At 49.6% G+C, this 14,717-nt stretch overlaps 3 protein-coding genes across 3 annotated transcripts; 1 reads left to right on the forward strand and 2 right to left on the reverse strand.

The window, feature by feature from the left end:
• Nucleotides 1-2,884: 2,884 nt before the first annotated feature.
• On the reverse strand, nt 2,885-4,560 carry LOC125956847 (39S ribosomal protein L38, mitochondrial). The gene is made up of 4 exons (XM_049689081.1): nt 4,391-4,560; nt 4,136-4,291; nt 3,660-4,056; nt 2,885-3,562 (listed from the first exon to the last, which is right to left on the reverse strand). The coding sequence occupies exons 1-4, from the start codon at nt 4,524-4,526 to the stop codon at nt 2,971-2,973; spliced, it is 1,281 nt and encodes a 426-aa protein (XP_049545038.1). The 5' UTR covers nt 4,527-4,560; the 3' UTR covers nt 2,885-2,970.
• A 157-nt stretch (nt 4,561-4,717) lies between these two features.
• Nucleotides 4,718-12,970, reverse strand: LOC125956727 (xenotropic and polytropic retrovirus receptor 1-like). Its single transcript, XM_049688868.1, has 7 exons — nt 12,792-12,970; nt 9,193-9,466; nt 7,743-8,934; nt 7,479-7,673; nt 7,207-7,376; nt 6,840-7,129; nt 4,718-6,760 (listed from the first exon to the last, which is right to left on the reverse strand). Exons 2-7 carry the CDS (start codon nt 9,259-9,261, stop codon nt 6,658-6,660), a joined length of 2,019 nt encoding a protein of 672 aa, XP_049544825.1. The 5' UTR covers nt 9,262-9,466; nt 12,792-12,970; the 3' UTR covers nt 4,718-6,657.
• A 131-nt stretch (nt 12,971-13,101) lies between these two features.
• Nucleotides 13,102-14,515, forward strand: LOC125956946 (receptor-binding cancer antigen expressed on SiSo cells). The gene is made up of 2 exons (XM_049689253.1): nt 13,102-13,868; nt 13,945-14,515. The coding sequence occupies exons 1-2, from the start codon at nt 13,431-13,433 to the stop codon at nt 14,083-14,085; spliced, it is 579 nt and encodes a 192-aa protein (XP_049545210.1). The 5' UTR covers nt 13,102-13,430; the 3' UTR covers nt 14,086-14,515.
• The last annotated feature ends 202 nt before the right edge of the window (nt 14,516-14,717 follow it).

A 14,717-nucleotide genomic window follows, 5' to 3' on the forward strand; every position in this document is an offset into this window, starting at 1 on the left:
GCCCGGGATATGGCGATGGGTAGTGAAGGAAATGTCCTACCCCAATTTTTGTTATTAACTATTAATAAACATACGGCTCGCCCGTCATTATATATGTTAAAAAAAAACGAGAGCACTAGAATGTGCTCGTGGTGGTGCGTCGTATGGAGCACACAACCTGCCTGTTCATCGCGTGTTTCGCACCGTGCGCAGCCGAAGCTGGTGGGGAGGCGTTAGGCGTTCCATAGAACACAAGTAAAGAAGAGGGAGCAGCTGAGGAGGATGCGCTAGAATGATAACTTTCCGGTGCTCATTCTCGGCCTCAGGATTCAACAAGCCCATCTTGCCGAGATGAATGGCTGCATACCAGGTTGAGTTGATGGTGTCGTGCGTGATGTCACCGTTCAATGAGCCTTCACGTGTCCGATGTACACCGTTTCCCGGTGCAGCTGAGGCGCTCCTTATAAGTCTGGCCAGCCTGGAAGGCTTTAGTGTTGTTGAGGTCTGGACCTTCGATTGCTGAGCGTATGTGTGTATGTGGTTGACCTCGGTACCATAACCGGAACAGTCTAGCAGGCTGGCCGGGCCGGGCTGGTTGGCACAGTTGAGCGAAGGACGCCAGACGCGCGACCGTAGTTCACCTTTCCGAGTGCGATCTCGATGACGGTGTTGACCAAAAACAGGCGGTGCACGCACCGCTTCTATTCTGCGATGGGCAAGTTGGCGTACGACGGCGTGCCCCCGCCATATTTGGTCATCTCGCGTCTGCGCAGTGCGTTCGACATTGCGGTCGCCATCATCGTCCAGTTTGGGGTTTTCGAGGCTGCACGACCCCAACGAATGGGTTTTTTTTCTCTCTCTCTGTTTTGGCCAGATGATGACGCGCGCTAATATGCCGCATAAATGCTTGCGTGGGGGTCACATCGAGGACAGGTGTACCCGTCCCACTCCAGGGGCAGCCCTGTCGACGGAAGAACCGAAATCAAGAACAAAAAAAACAGGTGAAGTTATTTCGAAAACCAGGTGCAGCTGAAAAGGGCTCTGGGGTTCGCTATCACAGCTTGTTCTTTAGTACCAAAGCGTGGCTGTTTCCCAATAATGCCAGATAATCCTCGGCCGCGCCCCAACAGAAAGCGATAACAGCGGCACGTGCCGGTGGCACATTGCTCCCCTCGCCCTGGAGTGTTCTATAACACCTGAGGCCTCAAAACGGACAGGTGGCACAGTGGAAACCCAGGCGGCTCCTCCATCTCATAACTGTTGCAGCGGCTAGGAGCTTTAGCTCCCTAGCGGTATCCGGTGCCTGGTGCTATGGCGGATCCTGTGTGGTGGCCTGATGCTTATCGGGAGCACGTGGCTACTTCCAACAATACAACCGGGTGTAACTGCAAACCAAGTTTCGAATGATGCTCCCGATTTTGGTTTCATGGCATTGGGATACCACCGAATGGCCTCCTGGCGGTAAAAGCCATAAATGGACCCGCTGTGTGGTGGTCCGATTTTTACCCATTCTAACGGGAGCCAAAACGGGGCAAGCCACTCTTTCATCACTTCATTTCATTCCTCTGGTGCACCCTCCCAATTCACGGTGGTATTGTGAGGCCTGCATTTGGAGATTGGGGGGCACAGTCGCACACAATCATCCGTAGCTGTCGGTCTTCGAGAAAGCGGAAAATTCGTTTGGGAGGAAACAGTGGGGGGGGGGGGGGGAGGGGGGGGGGAGTGAGCCACTGGGGAATAAAACAGAAAGCGGAATCGGGGATGCAAAATGGACTTCAAAATAGGCCGAACACAAATGGGAAAGGCAGAGGCGAGCTTGGAGCGTGGAGCCTGTGGCTGGAACAACACACCTCACTTCTGGGGAAATCTCTTCCTCTCTCTCTCTTTCTATTTGTGCATTTGTGGATGATCATTTCGGCGTGCGTGTTGTGTGTGTGGTAATTACCACAACTGCGGCTGCCACGCTGAAGATGCACTCGTCTACGCGCAGCGCCGTGACGTTACGCCGAGCGTTGCTGAGGAACAGAAGACCGATACCGGTTTGATACCCCAATTAGACACACTTCGAAGCGCCCTGGCCGTCAGACCGGTGGACTGGTTAGACATGGGAAGCGGTGGTGCAGGATCCCCCGAAAAAAGGGCACAGTAACCGCATGAATATTGATCTGCGATGCAGCGCAGTAATGAATGGAAACGGACAGGGCTCTAGAGTCCGGCTGTGCACGCTTCACTTCATCCAGTTTCTTTGCTAGCGTGCTCCAATTAATGCGATGATCCCTAGCAGCGCCACAGCGCCGGATCCCTCGATGTTAAAGCCCACAACCCCGCAATCCAATTCTCAATAAGAATTTAGCCATATCGAACACCAGACGAAAGATCCAACGTTCGAAGTGGCAAAAAATGTGCTATGGCAAAACCTGGCATTCGATATAACATAAATGATTTGAAATATTTCATGCTTTCGGTGGAGGGTAAAATTTTTTTTCGGGAGCTTGAAAATGGAACAGCCATTTTGAGATCGACGATCATCAGTAGATTGTTTTCGTTTTCAATTTTCGTTATTGTTGTAAGTCATAATACGTCTTCTACGTTTGTCTAAGTTGTGTATGTATGTTTGATGATGTATGAGTGTGTATGCAGTGAATTTATGCTACATTGAATTCTCTTTTTAGAACCGGAATATCGTACAGGTATGCGCATTGAACCAATTACTTTATCGATTGTCACCTGTGGGGTTGGGCGAAGGAGATAGATAGATTATCCGTTTTCCAGCCCACGTTGCTGGTTACCTGGAGTCTCTTTCGATTTCAACGACCAAATGATGAAGGATGTGACGAAGCCGCTATCAGGATGTCATCATGGTGCGCGTTCGGAATCGAAGAAGGATGGTGGTGACAGCCAACGGGTAAGGGTAGCTACACAGAGAATTACACTTTATTAGGACAGCCGTAACGGCTAAGGAGCGTACGGTGGCAGGGGACGCTCGCTCGCTCACTGGATATCGTTGATTCGTCCCCAACCTAGACGATCCTTGCGTATCTCGGTGCGCAACCAGGATGGTACGTCCTTACTGATGGGGTGCGCATTGGGGAATCGAACAGATTTTTCAGGTCCTTCGAACGGGTGCACTCGGGCGAGCTTGCGCGCCAGATACTCCTTACGGATCTGAGCCGGATCCCGGTACTTGTCCATGTAAAGGTTGAACGGTTTGCGCTGTGGGAACCATTCCTGGTCGCGGATGTACGGCTGCGGGAAGTCGTACTCGTAGACGGGCTGTGGCCGGCCTAGCCGCTCGTGGAAGAAAGTGGTTACCGACGCGTCCCAATCGCACTGGAAGAAGGCCAATCCAGCGGGCGTAACGCGATCCTGGTGGGCACGGTAGAAGTCGAGCGTGCGGAACGTGCGCTCGGCTAATGAGTGCGGCCGATCGGTGCATCGGTAATGGGAGTAATCTATCCGTCCCTCGTGCTGCTTATACAGAACAAAGATGTGCCGATGGTAGCCGGTACCCTTGGTTGGAAATGGCTGCAGATACGGCATCAGGGTCTCGCCCTTGCTGATGTCTCCATTCGGTATGTTACCACTGGTGAAGGGAATCAGGGGGAGGGAAAGAGAAGCAATACAGAAACGGTTCTGTCAGATAGAGGATAGGTTCAAAAAGAGAAGACCTCATAACTTACAGGAACCAGTGGCAGTATTCGTGTTCGCTGCTTTCCAGATGACCGTCAGGGTTAGTGAGCACCAAGGTCCACCAGCTAGGCTCCGCATCCGCATTGGTCCCATCGGGACCACCGCCGTTGAACTGAAACCGTCCATCAAACTCGACTATTGGTGCGAACCGTGTTTCGGTCGGTTTCAGCAGATTGCCATACCGGACCGGATGCTGGATGGTCATGGCTTCACTATTGTCAAGCCCATCGCTCGTCTCGTATCGTATTCGGAGCTCGACTCGCGGCACAAAGTAGGCCGCCCCGAACAGATGCTCGAACACGCCGTAATGTTCGGCGGCCCGGCGTATGTGAAACGGGCCGCTCGTCTTCAGCCAATCTTCGCGTACCTGCTCCAGATCGATCTCCACTGCAAGAGAGGAACGAAGAGACAGAATTCAGTAAAGCAAAGGCACCGAGCAGATCGGGGTCCGCGATCACCAGCATACACTTTCTTTCGCGCGATAACCGCTCCAGCTCAGGGTCCTTCCGCTGTTTCTTTAGATGCGCCAAACGCCCGGCGAGCTGCGCTACACGCGATGGCTTCACGTATGGAAAGCCGATATTTACCGGCTTGCTGAGCTCCGGATCGACCATATTTTTTGCTGCGAAAAGGTGGCGGATAGGAGAGAAAGCAAAAGTATGTTAGTTACGAAACGGAGTACGATTATGAGCCTGCGGTGGGCCTGAGAGACTGTCCTTACCATTAAGTCGTTCGTTAAGTGTTTTCGCGTCACCCGGTGCACGCCCTCGTAGCCGATGGCCGTACCGTAGACTACATTTCAGCAGATTACTCGAATTTAACAATTGCACTCCGGTACGCTGAAGCAGATGGGCCATGTTTTGGCGAGAACGGGAATAGACTACCCAGACAGAAAATCATAAAACTTTAATCTGGTCTTGTAAACACCAGCGCAACCCGTTCAGTATGATGACGTTTATGTCATGACATGATGAGGGTATTTGAAATTGCCGTTGCTCGAGCTATTCGTATCGCACCAAGAGACAGAAGCACAAAAGGATGCCCCAGCAGACAATTCCCACAGATAATAGACCATTGTTTTAAGGGATTTGCCTACGAGGACCCACCGGTTTTATAACCAAATGCAGTTTGTTTATTTCATCATTCATTCACTTCATTATCGTTATATCGACTATACTTTGCGTGACCCGATCATAATTTTTACAGCCCTTACCTCTATCCCTTGAATTCGTCGTGTCGCTGCCACTACGTAATAAAAAGAAATCTATATGTTTTGGAATGAAGAATGTTCAAAAGGGGTATCGTTGGCCCACGGGCGGATGAGAGGCACAGGGAATCACGTCTTCACATCACATGGATTATTCGCAAAACTCTGTATGAATTTTTTCGCTCAGTCATGTTCGCTTCACTACACTCACGGCTGCGGTAACTACTCTTTGATACTTTGTTAAATGCAACAAATATAAAAATGACGCAGAAAAGACAGATTGATAATATTTCTCGCTTTCGAAGTTCACGGTTGTCGGAGAATTTGGGAAAAATGAAAAGTTAGCTCTAGCACCTGTTAGCCTGTAAGAAATATGGTGCTAATGAAAAGTAATAATAATCCAGTGATCATATTGATAAATCGAGAAAATGAATTAGAGAATGAAAGTGAACATATATAATGAAATGTAGAAAAAAAAGTATGAATGTAGAATGTAAGCACAATGATTAACTAAAAGAGTAATACTGCCATCGGTTGATGGTGGCAAAAGGACAACGCAACTCGTTAGATAACGAAAATCCAACCAATGAACAATGAGAAGGTGACGTCTAACTTATTAATATGCTTCGCTGTCGAACCCTATGCTTCGACGTTTCAAATCGTAAAGCAATCGATTTCTGTGCCAAGTCAACAGCTGGGCAGGCATTCGGCAAACACCATCAACGAAAATCCTGCACGGTACTCTGCCTCACTTTCGCAACTGTCTCCGAAGGCACAATCATCTTAGCACCTATTTTATCTAGTAAACTAACCTAGAGCTATTATGTTTTATATGGCATTGCGGATTAGAGCACGTCCCGTTTTGTCCACTTAACCTTCTGCAGACCTATTTAAGTAACGGCCGGTAGTCGTGTCTGTTAGGGCAGGGGTGTCCACCTCCACTTTACTAAGTACTGCCTGAATAATGATTCACTTGTTGCTCTTCACTTGGTTTGCCGCAAATCAATATTAGATATATACTAAAAGCACAGCGGTGCAGAGATAAGCACATAATCGGAAATTTTCGTCTCCAGTTTAAGGCACCTCTGATTTACTGCCGCTACTAGCAGCATTATAGTGCGTGTGTGTGTGCCTATCTACGATTTTTCCTGCATAAATTTCAATAGTCCTGCAATGGCTTTAAAAGCCTGCTCAACGCCCTAATTACGCCAAAAAAGCGAGTGGGTCTGCTGTTTGTTTGGCATCCCGCTAATTCATTTTCGACTTTTCTAGCGACTTTGGTTAGTATGGTTTGCGTTCTGCGTAACACGTTGTTCAATCCTTCGATATACATTATTCGTACAAATCTTTAACAAGAGACACTAGGGTGCATGGCTATGACATAATCTCCTTCGTTTGTTAAACTAGAATTTGCACTGCGGTTCCACGAGAAGACAGTATAGGAATGATCTGGCTGCACTTGGCAGGAGCTCGTTGAGCATTGGATTATTAAGTATCCCTACCCTAACGTAAGTGTCGTCCGGAAATCCCGGTTTGGCGCGAGACTAACTAGATAAAATTAAAAAATCTGTATTGAAGCCACTGATTGAATTAAATTGATCATAGCTAGGCCCAATGTTTTGAACAACAAGAAAAAATTGAGAAGTAACATAAGTAAATATGTCCCAGCTTCCAAAAGGGAAGTTGTAGCTGAAGTGCAAAAACTTAACAAAACAGAAAAAGATTCATCTCGGTCCTCTCGGACTTAGGATGCGCGTCCAATTCTTCCCAGCGAAAGGCATTTAAATCATACTGATGGCAACGGCTACATCATCCGGATCAGGATCCTTAGGTCGACGCTCGTCCTTTACCTTTTTTGGTTTCGGTCGGTTGTTTTTGGTGTACCTAGCAAGAGAAATAGTTCAAATAAAAACAATTAAATAAGTAATGGTGATTGTTGAGTGGTCGGTTGCATCGCACTCACCGATTAGTCACACCGTCTTCTTCGTCCATCATCTTGACAATGATGGCTTGGTCGTTCGAGTCGAGTGGTGCAATGGAGATGTCGCGCACTGCGCGGAACTTGCCACAGTTGTTCAGGTGCTCGTTCTCGAGTCTAAAGAAGTTCCACACGAAGCGCCTGAACACCTCGAGGGGTGCCGTGATCGAGGTTATGAGATCACCGCTCATCAGCCCGTGCTCGTTCAGCACGAAACCCACGGCCCATGAAAAGCGTAGTACTAGATCCTCGACTATTGCAACGTAGTAAAACGACTGAACGCACGAAAGCAAAAGAAAGGAGACACACATAAGTAAATGCCTCGGGCAATGGCAAAGAATGAATGATTTACCGGCATAGAGTAGACTATTTCCTCACGCAGACAACGATTCTCGCCGGCGTTCTTGTCGAACAGGCCCCAATCCATCTTGATGTCCCAGGTGTAGGCGTAGCAGGCTGAGCCAACGGAGCTCAGCAGCCATAGCCATAGGAATACATTGTCGAACGAATCGTCGTACTTATCTACAAATCGGAACGGATGTACAATGTATGCCCTAAATCACGGCACGTAGTCACGGGGGAGCCAGTGGTAAATGACTCACAGAAGCAACATCAATCGCTTACCTTTGTTTAAGTTACGGAGAGTGCCGAAAATGACCACGCAGAAAGTTGTGGCGTACTTGCCAGCGTTCGCTAGATGGGGAAAGGCTTCCCGCGAGTCGCGGTAACGACGCAGACACTGCGCGAATCGGAACCAGGCTGGCAGACAGTTCACGATCGGCCGGATGATATAGTTGCGATCCATACACTGGTCGGTATCTGAGAATTGAGACCGAGGGTAACGCTTAGGAACAGAAGAGATGTTTATGTTCGATGCTCGATACTTACTGCCTGCTTCAGACCAGTTGCCGTTGGTAGCGTAGAAGCAGACGAGAAACTGAAAGTCGAGCAGCGCCGTTACGAGACTATTGAGCTGATCGGCCAGCCAGAAATCAGCGAACCCAACGTGAAAGAACGGTGCCGCCGTCATGCGACCGATAGTTTTCAGAAGCCAGAAGCGTGCCTCGTAGCGAAAAATGCGGAATGGATTGATTAGGAAGATGATCATCAGAACGGTGAGCACAAGAGGGTTGACGAACGGCGGTATGCTGAGGCTTGCACTATAGAGAAAGCAGAGCAAACTGAGGCTCCACACCACCGCCAGGATGGCAGCCATCTCCATCAAGTGCTGCTCGGACAGGTGGTTGCGCGGATCGAGCTCGAAGATCAGTACATGGTTGACGCCGGATGAGCGCCAGCCGTAGATGTTGATGCCGATCAAGAAAATGAACAGAATGAGCAGCATCGGGCCGCGGTAAAGCCGGAACGCGATTCGCAGGTTGTCGCCCACGTCTCGGTAATGGAAGATCGCTGACAGGATGATGGTGACGAGTAGCACGACGAAGCAGCCTACGAACAGGCCCACCTTAAAGGTGATCCATGGGCTCTGCTGCTCACCGAGCGGCGGTACACGCAACCGCTTCATCGCCCGCTGCCGGTCACCACCTTCGAGCTGCACTGTCACCGTCGTCTCAGTTTCGTTGATCAGCTTGCCGATGTCCTTGTTCGAGAAGAAGCAGCTCATCTCGACTACGTCCTTCAGGTAGTTAGCACCGGTGTCCGATGCGAGGATCTTGTCGTGTTTCTTCATGATCTTTCGGAAGCCGGTGTGGTTGAGGTTCTGGTAGTTCTGCAATAGGATCAGGCTGAGGTAAAACTCGCTGAATGCAAGCTTCAGTTCCTGCGCCTTGCGGTGGGGTAATTGAACCGGCTTGTGTGAGGCCGCCTGAGCACCCTTGCCACCCTTGCTCTTCTGGTGCATCTCGAGCTGCGTGCGGAGCTGGTTACTCAGCGTCGCATACTTGCGCGTCGCCTCAGCCAGCTTCTCTGCGAAAAACGTGTTGATCTTCTTCAGTTCATTGTCGCTGTAGTTGTAGAACGATTCGTCGAAGTTAGCGAAATGCCGCATACGGACGTCAGGTTCGACACTCTCGATTGCTGGCGCAGCCTCGTTCGCCGTGTACAGCAGCCCCTTCATCTCCTGCGCAGTAAAACAGCCAAAGATTGTTTTTAGAAAAAATAGGCCATAGAAGATGGGATAGCAGGAAGGGGAACGTTAGCAAATAAGTCCAGGGTCTCTCTTGGGAGCGTGGCTATTATCGCGCTTTTGATGATAATGGCCTAGAACGAAATTGCTGACGGCTAGGTTTAGGTGAAGATTCGGGGGGCCCGATCACGCCGAGCAATCAACTCTCCTCTCTATCGCTATCGTAATCCGTGGCCCGTTGTTCATGCTTACCTCGTAGTTGATGTACTGTTTGCGCCATTCCGGCGTGATGTGAGCAGACAGGTGCTCGGCGAATTTCATGCTTCGCGTGTCTGACCGTTCGAATTACGAATAACTGAGTGTTGGGATGGGCGAACCCGATGCGGATGCTGTGCCCCCGCCTGCTCCTTTCCGGGGGCCCTACCTCTGGTATGGATTGTAGGACTGGCGTCAAACCCGAAGCGGCTAGGAACACCGAGATAGCGGTTGTGGCAACAGCGAGATAGCGGTGCCTTAGCCGTTGACCCTGGAGAAAGAGAGAAAATGTCAAGCAAGCGAGCACGCAGGAATGGACTTGTACTTGTGCACCGTTGGTGGCTCGATTCAAATTCATATATAATGTAAACGCCAAAGCATGGAATGGAATGCTCAATTTTCGGCGGAATATTCTTGTTTAAAACATCAGCTAGATCACCAGGCGAAACGGGTAAATATCAAGCTATCTCCAGAGAATGGGTACTGTCGCTAAAGCACAAGACAACCGTATACATACACATAAGTTATCTATTACTAATGATAAATTTTGCTAAGCAAAATTGCCGATGTATGGTCTAAGCCCTGTGCACCTTGCACTGAATACAGGTTTGCGGGAGCGAGAGCGACAGACTTTAGTCGACTGCTATTGCGCGCCAGCTGATGGGGCGAGGAGTAAACGCAAATATACAGCAAATGAGCTAGCTAGCTAGATTCTAGGGTCATGCTGTTCTTGCACACTTTATATCACACTGGTCGTTTCTGTTTCTGCAGTTCATCTTTGACGGAATATTAGAACAATCTAAATTATTGAGTGTATTGTATTTTACCAGAACAAATTGTATATTGATTGTTTTAGATGACACGGGCCCGCATCGCAGGGTGTCTCGCGCATCGCATTGCTTCAACCCGCAACAAATGCGTCACGTGAGCACGATAACCAGATAATATGAACGATTTAGAACAGGGATCTCAAACTGTGATACTATTTTGCGCGTTCCACGACCACGCCCACGATGTCTATGTATGATGTACAAGGTGATTGAGACCTCTAATTTAAGGCTGCCACAAATAGCATGCATTACATGCGACAGATGTGCATATCTGAACTCTTTTTTGGCTTGTCAAACACGTGATCCAATGGGACCCATCAGACCGGCTGCTGATGGCTGATAATTTTTATACAAAATGACAAATTGGCCGCAGTTGCCGCAAGTAACGCATGGTATGTGTGGCAGTAGCAAAAATCACGACCAATTGGTTTCTGTTATAGACGGTAGAAACCAATGCGATGGCGCACACATACGGAGTCTAGCACGCATGAAGGCCAAGCAAAGAGGAACGAATTCACCAAGAGCGTTTGTTTACATTACAAGTGTGACTAACTTGGAACAAAATAAAGGGACAAGCCTTTGATAAATGGATGATAATGAAAGAAAGTGGAGAGATTTGAGTTAGACTTTTGCCAAACCAACCACCTTGGTTGGGTAAGCGGTCACATCAACACAATCCTTGGTGACGGTGACAGGACTATACCTGATCACCTAATGTGTCATAGCTGTTGCTGTGTCTTCTAGCAATCACACTGCTTGCGGGACGTTTTCCGTGAGGTCAAGCGCCGGTGCCGATCAGCATGCATGGGTAGTTACGGTCAGTTGGTCAGGGTCAGCAAAACCTCACGAACACGGGCACTAGGATGTTTGCCATCGACTAGTGGCTCCTCGTGGTTGAGTTGATGAACCTCTTTAAACGCACCTGAGCGGGTAAGTACAAGACTCGCAACCGCACGGTCACGATATAATCACGCCTTCGATGCCACGGCGCCCACGATTACACACGCTTAGGACGACTGAGCGCTAATTCCCGCGCGCGTTCGATGACGTTGATTGGACAGTGTTCCCGTTTGATAAAATAAAAAAAACACGCAAGCTCGCTAGAAGTGGTTCCGCGCGCTGTGGTTCCTGATTTCGTTGTTTGCATGTTTCGCGCACGTCTCTCCTCCCCTGCCCTACACTCCCATTCCACTTGCTCTCCTGTTTCCATGGCCAACCCGATATAGCGTCGGGATTGGGGTGCTTCGCAACCCCTACAAAACCGGAATACCTTTCCTGCTAGCTGCTGCAACCAATGGACTGCAGAGTATGTTCGAACTACTCCGTGCAGTGCACGAATGGGTAGAACTGTAAGGCGGACGAGCGAACGAGCGCATACAAAGGATTTATGCGTTTTGCTACAGAGAGGCTGGGAGGCTAGCTGCTACTAAATCGGGAACAGGTTTTTTTCCGTTGCTGCAGCCTAACTACACTGTACGCACCGCAGTCGGGTTTAGCGTTAGCTGGAGTTGGAGCGTTCAGCGCATACAGATTGTGCAGTCCCAAACTGCTCTGGGCGCATCTTATCGTAAATGCAATTATGCTCGCCATAAATCCCGGAATGGAACACCCGTTGTGGGTATCACTCGCTCTTTCTCTCTCTTTTTCTTCGCACGCGTTCGTACGGACTACGACTATCAGAATCGCCGACTTTGATTGCTGTTGCTGCCCCCCCCCCCCCCCCACCCCCACCCGCATTCGCATTTGTTTCAACGTGATAAACGGTGGTACCACCCCCGCACCTTAAAGGAGGGGAGCGTTAGAAGTTCCCGCGGTCCTGGAGCTCGCTAAGATCACAAAAGATAATCGTACATTCGTAATGCGTTGTCCATTGTCGACACCTGACAACCACAGTGGATCGGACCCGGCCTGCCCTACCTCGGTACTATCCTATCCTTGTGACGCGATAAGCTTTTTGCTCACATGTAGGATTGCAAAATGAACCAGGAGGTAGGTAAATGAACCAGGAGGTAGGTAAATGTGACCCAGCGTGAGAAGAGATGAAATAAGGAGTGGGTGATCGTGATTGTGAGTTGCAAAATTCCACTCGCTCGTTGAAGTGCGGCCCTGCGGTATCTTCAGATCTTTGGAGGACGGTTTAGCAACTGAAGCTGATGGTTCAATCAGCGTAGCAGTGGGAATTGCCGTACCCTAGCCAGCCAAACCACCGGCACAAACGCAGCTACAGGTAGCTCGAAGCCCAGAGTGCTGCCTCAGCACCTGAAAAGGGTGTCCGTGCGCCAGCTAGACCGCGATCACGATCGGTTCACATCTCACGATTAGTTGTCGAAAACAAGAAGACACCGGATTATGTGCAAAGGTTCAGTACTGAAAGATCATCCTTGCACTTCTTCTCTTGTACCGCCATCACCAACAGCGGGACAGCGGTAAGGCAAGTGACACTGTGTAGACAAACTTATCTCAACCGCGATAGCTCGACTCAACTACCTCGGTGCGTTGTGGGAGGGTAAAGCAGTTAGAAGCCCCCTGTGTGTAGGACTATCACAAAGGAGGCAACGCGAAGCGCGGCAGGCCTATTTGGAAATCGAGTCGGGCACCGCGATCTCCGATGCACACCGTCATTGGCGATCGCTGCCAAACATCGAGCACAAGCGTTTTGGTGTATGCATCTTCACGGCGCAAATGACCCACCGGAAGATTCATCCAATAGTTTTTGACTGGATCGCGGGTTCTCAGTGTACCACTAGGAGCAGCACGATCACTTACTTTGTCAGCCAGTCAGATGACGAAAGGGATCACGTCTGCCACTTCGCTGCTGCTCCAATCGATGGTGTTGGCGCCACGAGTAGAAACAAACGCCGTCGTCGTCGTTTGTTGCCGTCGAACACGGTCGTTGTTGTAGATCAAAACACTGCGCACAGCAACGATACGCCCAACACAACAGCCGTGTACCTGGGTTCTGCGAACCTCGAGGATTGGTCAGAAAACGTTCAGTCAGAAATCGTTCAGTCAGAAAACGTTCAGTCAGAAAACGTGCAGTGAGAAAAAGTGCACAATGACAGCACTTTTATATGCTGAAGCGCTCGCTAGACGAGCGCTTGAAGCAGCAACAGCCAGGTCGATGTGGATAGCGTAAAAGGCGAACGTCAGTTTGTTGTCACAACAGATCTGATTTGTGGCCGTCAAGGATATCGCGAGTGTAAGAATTTACGAAAAGGAGCTTGAAACGGGATCATCCAGAAGCGAAGCCATGGTTCTACTGTAAGCGGTCTTCTAGTCATACGCCTCATTCTCGTATCCGTATCGTCGGATGCGTTGTGCCACCTTCGCTGAGTAGCACCTCCTTCAGGCCGCCGGGGTTTCGGTTTTTTTTCCGTGGACGGACGGCGCGGCGCAGCGTAAGTGATGATCGCCGAGCTGATTATGAACAGGATGCGACAGCTGCTGTTGGCGCTGATCGGGGTACTGAAGCGAGCGATGTGCTGCTTCTCGCTTCGTCGGCACCACACGAACAGCGAGTATGAAGCGCTCAACTCAATAAGCGTCGATCCGAGCGCGGGAAGTGCGGGAAGAGTGTTGAACGCGGGCTCGGTCCGGCCTAAGCATCTCTCGGAGAAGGACTGGAACACGTGGGACGATACGCCCAGCACGGTTGAGGAGCACATCGAGCGGTACCGGGAGACGCTCGCTCAGCCGCCGCCGGTGTCGGAAGCGCCGCCTGAGGTCGACTATTTCCAAGATATGACACCACACATTCGGGCGCAGCCGAAGATCTGCATCGCCGAAGAAACCGAGCCACGCGACTTTAGCCGTCTGACGGCCAAGATTGACATTCCAGTAATGGTAAGCGAATACTGGGTATTTTGGTTTTTGATTTGCCTCATCTCATCTTTTGTATTCTCTCATTCCTCGCCTGTAGAATGAATTAGAAGATTGGAACGAGGACGACCGGACCGGTTGGGACGAAGCGGATGAGGTAACCACCAAACAGCTAATCAGAGAAACGAGGAAAGAGCGAAGGGCGCAACGGTATCAGGATCGCCACCACCAGGTGGCCTGAGCACGCACTCCCTCACCCTCAGCCCCGGTAAAATTAGCAGCGTACTCGCTCCTTGATTTAGCGTGATCTTATTAATGTACATATGATACCTTTTTCGGTGGCATTTTATGTACCACAAGTATTGTAGCTAGTGGTTCCGTCTGTTTTTGCATTCTAAATATTGTTTTGTTTCGAAATTGTATGCTGCCTTTCGGATTGGAGGGTGAACCGTGTCGATCCGGTAATGAGTTCGGCGATTCTGCATGCCCGGTGCGTAGGTAATGTAGGAGAGGCGCTACGCGGGACATGCTGGCAGGGATATTTAATGCCGTCCTTGACCACATTAGCGCTCGTGGGGTTGTGGCTTAATCAAGGGACCCACCGAGGGCGGAAAGCATACAGCCGTAAACCGAAGCAGTCAAGGTGGATCGAAATAAACCAAACAAAGATTAATGAACTGTTCTTCTTTCTGTTATGTTATTTTTCGTTTAAAACTATTAACTATTTTTCAGAAATGTTTCTTTTAAAAACGTATCTAATAAAATGTTATGTTAAATATGTTGACTTTGTTCGGCAGCCTAGTTTCCAGCTTGTTTTGCCGCCTTACTTGCTGTTTGCTGTTGCTTCGCTACTTGGCGTAGCAGCAGCAGAAG

This window comes from Anopheles darlingi, chromosome X (genome assembly GCF_943734745.1).
Source record: "Anopheles darlingi chromosome X, idAnoDarlMG_H_01, whole genome shotgun sequence".
NCBI lineage: Eukaryota > Metazoa > Arthropoda > Insecta > Diptera > Culicidae > Anopheles > Anopheles darlingi.

Coding starts and splice junctions, on each gene's coding strand:
- LOC125956727 (XM_049688868.1), bottom strand. CDS start 9,261: ATGAAATTCGCCGAGCACCTGTCTGCTCACATCACGCCGGAATGGCGC. Junction 7,130..7,206: donor AAATAGTCTACTCTATGCCG/GTAAATCATTCA, acceptor TCGTGCGTTCAG/TCGTTTTACTACGTTGCAAT. Junction 6,761..6,839: donor GAAGACGGTGTGACTAATCG/GTGAGTGCGATG, acceptor TTCTCTTGCTAG/GTACACCAAAAACAACCGAC.
- LOC125956946 (XM_049689253.1), top strand. CDS start 13,431: ATGATCGCCGAGCTGATTATGAACAGGATGCGACAGCTGCTGTTGGCG. Junction 13,869..13,944: donor AGATTGACATTCCAGTAATG/GTAAGCGAATAC, acceptor CCTCGCCTGTAG/AATGAATTAGAAGATTGGAA.
- LOC125956847 (XM_049689081.1), bottom strand. CDS start 4,526: ATGGCCCATCTGCTTCAGCGTACCGGAGTGCAATTGTTAAATTCGAGT. Junction 4,292..4,390: donor ACTTAACGAACGACTTAATG/GTAAGGACAGTC, acceptor ACCTTTTCGCAG/CAAAAAATATGGTCGATCCG. Junction 3,563..3,659: donor GAATACTGCCACTGGTTCCT/GTAAGTTATGAG, acceptor TCCCTTCACCAG/TGGTAACATACCGAATGGAG.